General features: G+C 43.3%; 1 protein-coding gene across 1 annotated transcript in view; it reads left to right on the top strand.

The window, feature by feature from the left end:
* The window catches only part of LOC137340238 (cilia- and flagella-associated protein 46), a 303,329-nt gene that overhangs the window by 213,822 nt on the left and 76,867 nt on the right, over positions 1-12,640 (top strand). The window contains exons 46-47 of the mRNA XM_068002660.1: positions 2,276-2,373; positions 10,966-11,042. Of these exons, the coding sequence (XP_067858761.1) occupies positions 2,276-2,373; positions 10,966-11,042 (175 nt within the window). The remainder of the gene's footprint in view (positions 1-2,275; positions 2,374-10,965; positions 11,043-12,640) is intronic.

The raw sequence follows: 12,640 nt of genomic DNA, 5'->3' as shown, positions 1-12,640 counted from the left end.
TAGAGTGTGAGTGCCAACAGACTGTTTAACATGGAGAACACAATCCTGTCCACACACTTTCTAGCAAGGCTCAATGGATAGCAATCAGAAGTTGGAATCCAGGCTGATATCCCATCTGCTCCTCTCCCCTGCCCTTAATTCTAGATGCTGAGATCATCCATAGTGCCGTCTCTTTGAGCATGACTGGATGAGAAGTCAATATTGTGTAGGTGATAACAAAACTCAAAATATTTATAAATATTCCTGATAGGTTCTTCCTCATGAATGAGTCAAATGTACCCAAACAAGATTTTGTAATTTTCTATTATTATTAATTAACAAATGTTGCTTGAAGATTTTGAAAGTTTCCAGTGTTCAATCAGGACAACCACCTCATGGATGAATGAGTTTATCCAGTAAGTAGCTAAACAGGCCAAGAAGGTCCCAGGTTTGACTGGTTTCAGCTGGGGTAACAGTAGGGGTGATGCAGTTGGCTTGAGCTCCCTTGGTTTTTTTTTTATTCGTTCATGGGATGTGGGTGTCGCTGGCAAGGCCAGCATTTATTGCCCATCCCTAATTGCCCTTGAGAAGGTGGTGGTGAGCCGCCTTCTTGAACCGCTGCAGTCCGTGTGGTGAAGGTTCGCCCACAGTGCTGTTCGGAAGGGAGTTCCAGGATTTTGACCCAGTGACGATGAAGGAATGGCGATATATTTCCAAGTCGGGATGGTGTATGACTTGGAGGGAAACGTGCAGGTGGTGTTGTTCCCATGTACCTGCTGCTCTTGTCCTTCTAGGTGGTAGATGTTGCGGGTTTGGGAGGTGCTGTCGAAGAAGCCTTGGCGAGTTGCTGCAGTGCATCCTGTGGATGGTACACACTGCAGCCAGAGTGCGCTGGTGGTGGAGGGAGTGAATGTTTAGGGTGGTGGATGGGGTGCCAATCAAGCGGGCTGCTTTGTCCTGGATGGTGTCGAGCTTCTTGAGTGTTGTTGGAGCTGTACTCATCCAGGCAAGTGGAGAGTATTCTGTCATACTCCTGACTTGTGCCTTGTAGATAGTGGGAAGGCTTTGGGGAGTCAGGAGGTGAGTCACTCGCCGCAGAATACCCAGCCTCTGACCTGCTCTTGTAGCCACAGTATTTATATGGCTGGTCCAGTTAAGTTTCTGGTCAATGGTGACCCCCAGGATGTTAATGGTGGGGAATTCGGCGAGGTTAATGCCGTTGAATGTCAGGGGGAGGTGGTTAGACTCTCTCTTGTTGGAGATGGTCATTGCCTGGCACTTGTCTGGCGCGAATGTTACTTGCCACTTATGAGCCCTAGCCTGGATGTTGTCCAGGTCTTGCTGCATGCGGGCTCGGACTGCTTCATTATTTGAGGGGTTGCGAATGGAACTGAACACTGTGCAATCATCAGCGAACATCCCCAATACTGACCTTATGATGGAGGGAAGGTCATTGATGAAGCAGCTGAAGATGGTTGGGCCTAGTACACTGCCCTGAGGAACTCCTGCAGCAATGCCCTGGGGCTGAGATGATTGGCCTCCAACAACCACTACCATCTTCCTTTGTGCTAAGTATGACACCAGCCACTGGAGAGTTTTCCCCCTGATTCCCATTGACTTTAAGGAGGGGAAAATCAAATAGGGCTCCTGTTGTTGTTTACTATCCAATAATATCTGCTAGAAATAGGTTTGTGCGTGTCAGGTGAGAACAGGATTAAGCTCGGCTGCAATTGCTCACATATGAATAATGATGAGGTACTGGATGCTGTTGAATACTCCAGCACAGAGTGAACAACTTCAGAAAAGCAAGGGAGTGCAGATATTTGACGAGAGAAAAAAGTGTATATCTCATTTGCTGAAAGAACAATGGGAGTAGTCTAAAGGTTGTATAGGTATGAAAAACGAGAGGATCAAAAGGTGACATGACAAATGGAAAGATGTCAAAGAGATAGTCTCACTGTCAATTTTTTTTCATCTACCTTGACAACTTGGGCTATTGTTCCCTGGATCAACACCAAGACCCCATTATTGTTAAATAGTAGACACCTAAAGTTGAGCACCTAAATCAGCTGGAATATATAGCCGTAGCACACAGGCAGTATTGTACTTTATCGATGTTGGATATAACATGCTGTGCACTATAACTCTAGGTAAAGACCCATTGGGGGTGAATAAACTAAACTGGTTTGAATACCATAGTCTGCGTGTCTAATTCACTCCTGAGTCCTGGGTCGGTAACAGCCTGTTACAATATCCAAATAAATATATAGCCACATTTTTCCTCAATTCTTTACAGGCATGGAAAAATATCACCATTCAACCACAGCACCTCAGTTTCCTGAATGAATTTCCTTCTAACTGTAATGTAATCGTTCTTCAGCATTCTGAAGACAGGTAAACAAAACATTTATATCTTTCTTTTAAAGTGCCCCCTTTGTTAGATTTTTATAGAGCTACGGTAGAGGGGAGTGCTATATTCTGTTTCTAGACTTACGGGGTGTTAAATTGGGGTTAACTGCCGAAAACAGGTGCTGGGATCGTGGTGCACGATTAACCCGCACCTGGTCTTTGCAATGCAGGCAGCACATAACATTTGTGCTGCTTGGGGATTTCAATGATTGCTGCGTGAAGCCAGCGGTACCGCTGCACGCTCCAGCAGGGGACCCCGATATCAGGAGTGACTAACACCACTTAAGGCAGCCTGCACCTCTTAAAGGGGAGGTGCACTGTGGCTGCAGGAAGTGGGGGAAGTCAATGGTGAAGTGAATCTGTGCTGCTATATGGTGATCATGATGTGGAGATTTTGTGGTGTCGATGGTAGTCATGATGTGGAGTACCATCGACACCAGTACCTCATCATTATTCATTTACCTGACGAAGGAGGAAGCCTCCGAAAGCTTGTGAATTTAAAATAAAATTGCTGGACTATAACTTGGTGTTGTAAAATTGTTTACAGCTATATGGTGAAGCAGGGTGATGATGGGAATTCTGGAATTTGTAATGAGCAACAACTTGGCTGCTCAAAGTTTGTGAGACTCTTATATTTTCTGAACGGAGTCTGAACGGCGATCAGAAATCGCACACGTAAAACACAGATGCAGGTCTCGTCCTTATGTTTAAAAACTGTTGTTTTATTTTAAAATATTGAATAAAGGTTGCTCAAAACTACATCCCACATCCTCCAGTCTGCACGCTAGACTCAACTAGTCTGCCAATCTGAGTTTACCGGGCCTGTGAGAGAGCGTGCATCAAGGTTCTCTGATGATGCGCTAGAGGCCGGAAGTGCGCGCACGCTTCTTGGACACCATTTTCGGGGCTCAGGTGTTCGCTTAGCGCCTACAGAACGGGCGTTACGCGGCCCAATTTAGCCTCCATGCTTTTGCTGAAATATCAGATTTTCTTTAAGATTTAATGTGTTAAGATTTTTTTTATAAACTTGGTTTGTTTTACCATTTTGAATATTTGACAAATTGGGTTTGATGAAGGCATGGATTAAGATTTTGGCAGCAGTGATGGAAGTGAAGGGTGGAGGTGGAAGGAAGAGTTTTTAGTGATTGAGCAGATGCGGAGGAAGTTGTGTAACACGGTATGGTTCTGCACCTCCTAAGTAGCTTTGGTGGCATCTGGGGAGATTGATGGAGTTAATGTCAGAAGCTCATAGGTGTTGGCAAGGGCCAAAAAGATGGCTTTGGTTTTGCTGCCATTAAGCTGGTGGAAGTTTTGTACTCATCCAGGTCCTGGTGCTAGGCAGGCAGTTGGAGAGCTCAGTAACAACCTTTGGATCAATGGAAACAGAAGTAGAGCTGGGTGTCATCAGCAAACATTTGGAAGCTGACCCCATTCTTCTAGATGATATTGCCAATAGAGAGCATGTAAATGGTGAAGAGAAGAAGACCAAGTTTGGACTCTTATGGTCTACTGGCTTTATGGCATTGCTTATAGGCTGAGTATCTTTTTTTATTATTCGTTCATGGGATGTGGGCGTCGCTGGCAAGGCCAGCATTTATTGCCCATCCCTAATTGCCCTTGAGAAGGTGATGGTGAACCGCCTTCTTGAACCGCGGCAGTCCGTGTGGTGAAGGTTCTCCCACAGTGCTGTTAGGAAGGGAGTTCCAGGATTTTGACCCAGCGACGATGAAGGAACAGCGATATATTTCCAAGTCGGGATGGTGTGTGACTCGGAGGGGAATGTGCAGGTGGTGGTGTTCCCATGTGCCTGCTGCCCTTGTCCTTCTATGTTGTCCTACAGGCAAGTAGTTGAAGATGGAACTCAAATCTGATGCCTTCACATCTAGCTCTCCAGAGCCGCAAGCATTAGCCTTGGATAACACTGCCTCCCATCTGCACTGTTCCTGAAGCTGGGATAGGTTATCAAGTGAGCAAGCTCTCCTAAGAAACCTCTTGATAGAAGAATTAAAATTCGTATGAGATCTTAATAACCCATATGGATGAACTGGTATACCAAGTCTGATGCTTGGTTACTACTTTGGCAAGGCAGTAAATCACCTTTGGCTGATTCATTACCAGCCCTTGCATTGCCAGACAGTGCATCAACTGATGGTGACATAAATGGCTATTATGAATTTGCAGAAATTGTCAAGAATCACATTTAAAAGAAAGGAGAATAAAGAAGAGTGGTTTGAAGTGGATCATCATATTTCTTATCTCTTGAAATTGTCTCATAGCTGCATCTCAAAATAATGTCCTTAAGAATCCTACTTTGACCTAAGAGTTGTTTCTGCATCCAGTAGTAAACATGGGAACAAGAGTAGGCCATTCAGCCCCTCGTGCCTGCTCTGCCATTTGATAAGATCATGGCTGATCTGTGATCTAACTCCACATACCTGCCTTTGGCCCATATCCCTTAATACCTTTGGTTGCCAAAAAGCTATCTAGCTCAGATTTAAATTTAGGAATTGAGCTAGTATCAATTGCCATTTGCGGAAGAGAGTTCCAAACTTCTACCACCCTTTGTGTGTAGAAATGTTTTCTAATCTCGCTCCTGAAAGGTCTGGCTCTAATTTTTAGACTGTGCCCCCTACTCCTAGAATCCCCAACCAGCGGAAATAGTTTCTCTCTATCCACCCTATTTATTCCCCTTAATATCTTATAAACTTTCATCAGATCACCCCTTAGCCTTCTAAACTAAAAGAATACAACCCCAATTTGTGTAATCTCTCCTCGTAACTCTGGGTATCATTCTAGTAAACCTACGCTGCACTCCCTCCAAGGCCAATATGTCCCTCCAAAGGTGCGGTGCCCAGAATTGCTCACAGTACTCCAGGTGCAATCTAACCAGAGTTTTGTATAGCCGCAGCATAACTTCTGCCCCCTTCTTCTCTAGTCCTCTAGATATAAAGGCCAGCATTCCATTAGCCTTATTGATTATTTTCTGCACCTGTTCATGACACTTCAATGATCTATGTACCTGAACCCCTAAGTCCCTTTGGACATCCACAGTTTTAACTTTTTACATTTAGAAAGAACCCTGTTCTATCCTTTTTTGATCCAAAGTGGATGACCTCACATTTGCCTACATTGAATTCCATTTGCCACAGTTTTGCCCATTCACTAATCTATCAATATCACTTTGTAATTTTATGTTTTCATCTACACTGCTTACAATGCCACCAATCTTTGTGTCATTGGCAAACTTAGATATGAGACTTTCTATGCCTTCATGTAAGTCGTTAATAAATATTGTGAATAATTGAGGCCCCAAGACAGATCCCTGCGGGACTCCACTAGTCACATCCTGCCAATGTGAGTACCTACCCATTATCCCTACTCTCTGTCCCCTTTCGCTCTGCCAACTTCCTAACCAAGTCCGTACTTTTCTCTCGATTCCATGGGCTTCTATCTTAGCTAACAGTCTCTTATGTGGGACCTTATCAAATGCCTTCTGGAAGTCCATATAAATAACATCCATTGACATTCCCCTGTCCACTACTTTAGTCACCTCTTCAAAAAATTCAATCAGGTTTGTCCGACACGACCTACCTTTCACAAATCCATGCTGGCTCTCTCTAATCAACTGAAAATTTTCAAGGTGTTCAGTCACCCTATCCTTAATTATAGACTCCAACATTTTCCTCAAAACAGATGTTAGGCTAACTGGTCTATAATTCCCTAGTTTCCCTCTGCCTCCTTTCTTAAAAAGCGGAGTGACATGTGCAATTTTCCAATCTAGAGGGACAGTTCTTGAATCTAGAGAACTTTGAAAGATTACAGTTAGGGCATCTGCAATGAGCTCACCTACTTCCTTTAAAACCCTGAGATGGAAACCATCTGGTCCTGGGGATTTTTCACTCTTTAGTGCTATTATTTTCTTCATTACTGTTTTATTGAGTCCCTGTCCCCGATTCAATATTAGTTTTCTTGGGATTTCCGGCATGCTATCCTCTTTTTCTACTGTAAATACTAACACAAAGTAATTGTTCAACATGTCCGCCATTTCCCCATTGTCAATGACAATATCCCCACTTTCAGTTTTTAAGGGGCCAACACTGCCCCTGACCACCCTCTTTTTCCTAATATAACTATAAAAGTTTTTCATACTGGTTTTGATATCCCTTGCAAGTTTCTTTTCATACTCCGTTTTTGTAGCTCTTTCTATCTTTTGTGACCCTTTGTTGATCTTTGTATTTTTCCCATTCTCCAGGATCTGTGCCATTTTTTTCCTTTTTGTATGCCTTTTCCTTATGTCTTATACATAGGGCTGACATTCGCCAGTTCTGGGCTTCCTATCCCATAACCCTTGCAGACTTTCACTAAGCCATCTGGAGAGAGCATGGGATACTCATAGAGTCATAGAGTTATACAGCACGGATAGAGGCCCTTCGGCCCATCGTGTCCGCGCCGGCCATCAGCCCTGTCTACTCTAATCCCATATTCCAGCATTTGGTCCGTAGCCTTGTATGCTATGGCATTTCAAGTGCTCATCCAAATGCTTCTTGAATGTTGTGAGGGTTCCTGCCTCCACAACCCTTTCAGGCAGTGAGTTCCAGACTCCAACCACCCTCTGGGTGAAAAAGTTCTTTCTCAAATCCCCTCTAAACCTCCCGCCTTTTACCTTGAATCTATGTCCCCTTGTTATAGTACCCTCAACGAAGGGAAAAAGCTCCTTAGTATCCATCCTATCTATGCCCCTCATAATTTTGTACACCTCAATCATGTCCCCCCTCAGCCTCCTCTGCTCCAAGGAAAACAAACCCAATCTTCCCAGTCTCTCTTCATAGCTGAAGCGCTCCAGCCCTGGTAACATCCTGGTGAATCTCCTCTGCACCCTTTCCAAAGCGATCACATCCTTCCTGTAGTGTGGCGACCAGAACTGCACACAGTACTCCAGCTGTGGCCTAACCAGTGTTTTATACAGCTCCATCATAACCTCCTTGCTCTTATATTCTATGCCTCGGCTAATAAAGGCAAGTATCCCATATGCCTTCTTTACCACCTTATCTACCTGTTCCGCCGCCTTCAGGGATCTGTGAACTTGCACACCAAGATCCCTCTGACCCTCTGTCTTGCCTAGGGTCCTCCCATTCATTGTGTATTCCCTTGCCTTGTTAGTCCCTCCAAAGTGCATCACCTCGCACTTTTCCGGGTTAAATTCCATTTGCCACTGTTCCGCCCATCTGACCAACCCATCTATATCGTCCTGCAGACTGAGGCTATCCTCCTCGCTATTTACCACCCTACCAATTTTTGTATCATCAGCGAACTTACTGATCATACCTTTTACATTCATATCCAAGTCATTAATGTAGACCACAAACAGCAAGGGACCCAGCACCGATCCCTGTGGTACCCCACTGGCCACAGGCTTCCAGTCACAAAAACAACCTTCGACCATCACCCTCTGCCTTCTGCCACTAAGCCAGTTTTGTATCCAAAGTGCCAAGGCACCCTGGATTCCATGGGCTCGTACCTTCTTGACCAGTCTCCTGTGGGGGACTTTATCGAAGGCCTTACTGAAATCCATGTATACCACATCCACTGCGTTACCCTCATCCACACGCCTAGTCACCCCCTCAAAAAATTCAATCAAATTAGTCAGACATGATCTTCCCTTGACAAAGCCATGTTGACTATCCCTGATTAATCCTTGCTTCTCCAAGTGGAGACTAATTTTGTCCTTCAGAATTTTTTCCAATAATTTTCCTACCACTGATGTTAGGCTCACTGGCCTGTAGTTCCCCGGTTTTTCCCTACTCCCCTTCTTGAATAATGGTATTACATTAGCGGTTCTCCAGTCCTCTGGCACATCCCCTGTGGCCAGAGAGGTTCTGAATATATGTGTCAGAGCCCCCGCAATCTCCTCCTTTGCCTCACACAGTAGCCTGGGATACATTTCGTCCGGGCCTGGGGATTTATCCATTTTTAGGCCTGCTAAAACCGCCAATACCTCCTCCCGCTCGATGTTAATATGTTCGAGTATATCACAGTCCCCCTGCCGTATTTCTATGTCTACATCGTCCTTCTCCATAGTGAAAACAGATGCAAAAAATTCATTTAGAACCCCTCCTACATCTGCCGGCTCCACACACAGATTGCCATTTTTGTCCCTAACGGGCCCTATTTTTTCCCTAGTCATCCTCTTACCCTTAATATACTTATAAAACATCTTAGGATTTTCCTTTATTTTGCTCGCCAGTGTTATTTCATGGCCCCTCCTTGATCTCCTAATTTCTTTTTTAAGTATCCTCCTGCACTTTTTGTACTCCTCTAGGGCTTCCTCCGTCTTTAGCCTTTTGTATCTGCCAAAAGCCCTCCTTTTTTTCCTAATCCATTCTCGTATATCCCCTGACATCCAAGGTTCCCTGGAGTTCTTGGAACCACCCTTGACCTTTACGGGAACATGTTGCCATTGTATGGTCTCAATCTCCCTTCTGAAAGACTCCCATTGCTCCGATGCGGATTTTCCTACAAGCAGCTGATCCCAGTCCATTTTGGCCAGATCCTGCCTTATCCTATTAAAATCGGCCTTCCCCCAATTTAGAACCTTTATTTCCGGCCCCTCCCTGTCCTTTTCCATGACGACCTTAAATCTCACCAAATTATGGTCACTGTCACCAAAGTGCTCACCTACTAGCACTTCTTCCACTTGGCCGGCCACATTCCCTAGAATTAGGTCCAGTACCGCCCCCTCTCTTGTAGGACTTTCTACATGCTGGCTCAAAAAGCTCTCCTGGATGCACGTTAAGAATTTTGTACCCTCTAAGCCTTTTACACTCTGAGTATCCCAGTTAATATTGGGGAAGTTGAAATCCCCCACTATTATTACCCTATTATTTGCACAATTTTCTGAGATTTGCCTACATATCTGTTCCTCTATCTCCCCCTGACTGTTTGGGGGCCTATAGTACACTCCCATCAAAGTGCTTGCCCCCTTTTTGTTTTTAAGCTCCACCCATATGGCCTCATTAGAGGAACCTGCTTATATATCATCCCTCCTTATGGCAGTAATTGATTCTTTAATTAATATTGCGACCCCCCCCTCCTCTTATACCTCCCCCTCTGTCTCGCCTGAAGATTCTGTACCCCGGAATATTGAGCTGCCAGTCTTGCCCCTCCCTCAACCATGTCTCTGTGACAGCAACAATATCATACTCCCATGTGTTTATCAACACCTTCAGTTCATCCACCTTATTCGCAAGACTCCTTGCATTAAAATAGATGCCATCCAGCCTTGCCCTCACATATTTGCCCTGTCTTCCAAGCTGACTTGTTTTTTTCTCTATATTTGGCTGCACATCACCCCCTATTGTAGCTCCACTCTGTATCCCATCCCCCTGCCAAGTTAGTTTAAACCCCCCCCAACAGTGCGAGCAAACCTCCCCGCAAGGATATTTGTCCCGCTCTGGTTCAGATGCAACCCGTCCGACTTGTACAAGTCCCACCTTCCCCAGAAGCAGGCCCAGTGATCCAGGAAACTGAAACCCTCCCTCCTGCACCAACTCTTTAGCCACGCATTCATCTGTTCTATCCTCCTATTTCTATACTCACTAGCCCGTGGCACTGGGAGTAATCCAGAGATTACAACCTTTGAGGTCCTGCTCTTTAATCTGCTACCTAGCTCCCTAAATTCTTGATGCAGGACCTCATCTCCCTTCCTACCTATGTCGTTGGTCCCAATGTGGACCACGACCTCTGCCTGCTCACCCTCACCCTCCCCCTTGAGAATGCCCTGAAGCCGCTCTATCTTGTTTATAGTCATGGTGAAAACCCTTTTTACTCCACCTCCATTTATCATGGATTCTTTATTGATGTTTTACATAAAGTTAAGTATACAAATCCATCATCACAGTAGGGGGCAAAAATGTTCTAAAGGGAGACTTGCTGCTAGCCAGTGTCAACCACTTTGCGAAGGAGGTGTAAAGTCAATGAGGTCCAAAACCGAAATTCACATTGGATGGACTTACCCAGCACTCCCCAAGTTCATATAAAGTGAACAAATTATTAAGCCGACTGTAATTTGATTTTTAAAACCATTTTTCCATTCTGAAAGTGCATTGAAATGTTACATTTGTTTTGGTAGAAGCATAGATATTTATTTGCATTTTGTTCTCTGCATTAGTTTTTTTGACGTCGAGGCCACCATTTTTACATAGTTCCTTCATTTCTTTACCTTCTTTTCCTAGTGTCGTTGATTGCTGGACTTAGCTTATAGTATCAGTTTCCCAGATGCGTGGAGCTTATTATCATTAGTGGGAGGGGATAGAACCCACACAACAGGCAGGCACAATCCTGAAAGTGCTTAACATTGCAATTTTAAAGCTATCTATTTTTCCAAATCTTTAAATCACAAAGTATTTTTTACATTAGTAACCTATGTAATGCAGCATAAAATAGTGATACCTTTATCTAGGATCTGGCATGTGAAGTTGGTCATGTAGAGGAATGTGTAAAAAGTGAGATGCCATATTAAACTCTTGATGTAATTTCCTGTGGAAATGAAAAACAACTAATGCTGCAAGTATCTTACAGATCTATGTTATATGGAGCGCTTCTTGAGAAACCAAAACTAAAACCCATTGTTGAAAGAAGGGCCAAAGGCAGTCAAAGTAAGAAAACCTTGTGTTTTTGTGTTCATAAAATATTGCATTATTTACATTTTGAAAAATTGTGATGGATATTGACCCAAATTAAGGTGTATACGTTCAGGGTCCATATAAGTATATTTCACAATACCCCTTAAATGTGCCATTTGTTGCTCTGTAAGTTACTTTGTCTCATTCTTCATGATTTTTTTTAATTTCTCTGTACATTCCTTTTACTCCATTTGAATGTTATCTTATTATTTCTTTTCTCGGTATTAATTTTTGGTTTTTTTCCCTTTCTAGAAAGGACTAATTTGTATCCTCAGTTCCATTAATCTTGCTATATCACTCACCATCTCTAATTGAAATGGAGGGCAGATAACCGACTGCCAGACTTCTGCTAATACCACTTCAAATTGGCTGGAAGGAACTGTTTGGGATTGAATCTTTGTGATTGCCTCAACCTTTCTTTCTGTTTCTGTGAGAAAGTACCTGGATATTCACTTATCTCCTCCTTAGGATGCAGTAGCTGAGATTAGAAATTGGCCACATTGCAAATTATGAGCACAACTCAATGTCCTACAACTGCATGCTCTAATTCATCATTCAATGGGCCCTCCCATTCACTTGTCCATTTATTTGCTTTATTTGTCATTCCATTTTTCTGTTTTTAGTATTTTCCCATTTTCTTTATTCTTTAATTTAGTCAATTTATTATTTATCTGATTACTTTCTCCTTTGTTTTCCTCCCTTTTTTGTCTCTTCAGGCCACACATTACCTACTCACAGGCCTTCACTAAAGCAGGTCTCAAATGTGCCACCTGGAGAGTCTCTTGGTCCTTCTAATTTTTGTTTCATCTCAGTGGAGATATGGCTGGCCTTTCCTTAGTGTCTCCCCATCACAGCGTGGTTGAGACCATCAGCTCAGTAGAATAGGTAGTGGAACCGTTGTCCCATCACTCAATGGCACTATACTTTGATGCTTAAATATGCTGCATTTGTTCTCATGAGAGGAGGCACGTCTACTTTCCACTATGCGACTGGCTGTTTCCATGTGAATGTTCTGCATTGTGTTTCTGCAGGTGATGTGTTGCCTTCATTTTTAGTGCAGCAGCAGCTGTGCTTAAAAACAACTTTTGTTTGCCACTAAAGGCCAAGTCACATATGTATATAATATGAAAATTTACTGTTCGCTGACATTTATTACACAAACTGAAGCACATGAGCCAGATTAAGTCCTCCTGCTTTATCCACGTTTTTCTTCCAATTTTAGATGCCACTATAAAAAAATTGTAACTTGTAATTTCTTCATGCTAAAGTTACAATAGTCTGAGCAAAATGAACATAAATAATAATACCTTTCAAAACTTTCCTTCTTCATCAAACATCTCAGCCATGGTACTTTTTTAGACATCTCTGCAATAGTACTTCACCAAATATTTCTGCAACAATAATTTGCATTACCATGCTTGTATGGCATGTCAAAATTCAGCACTGTTATTTAGAACTCTTTCTCTTTACTTGAATAGTTTTACACTTCATAGAATCATGGAATCAGAGGATGATACAGTACAGAAGGAGGCCATTCGGCCCATCGTGTCTGTACTTTGAAAGAGCTATCC

The sequence above is a fragment of the Heptranchias perlo genome, chromosome 21 (genome assembly GCF_035084215.1).
Source record: "Heptranchias perlo isolate sHepPer1 chromosome 21, sHepPer1.hap1, whole genome shotgun sequence".
Lineage (NCBI taxonomy): Eukaryota > Metazoa > Chordata > Chondrichthyes > Hexanchiformes > Hexanchidae > Heptranchias > Heptranchias perlo.
This window is presented reverse-complemented; position numbering and strand designations above follow the sequence as displayed.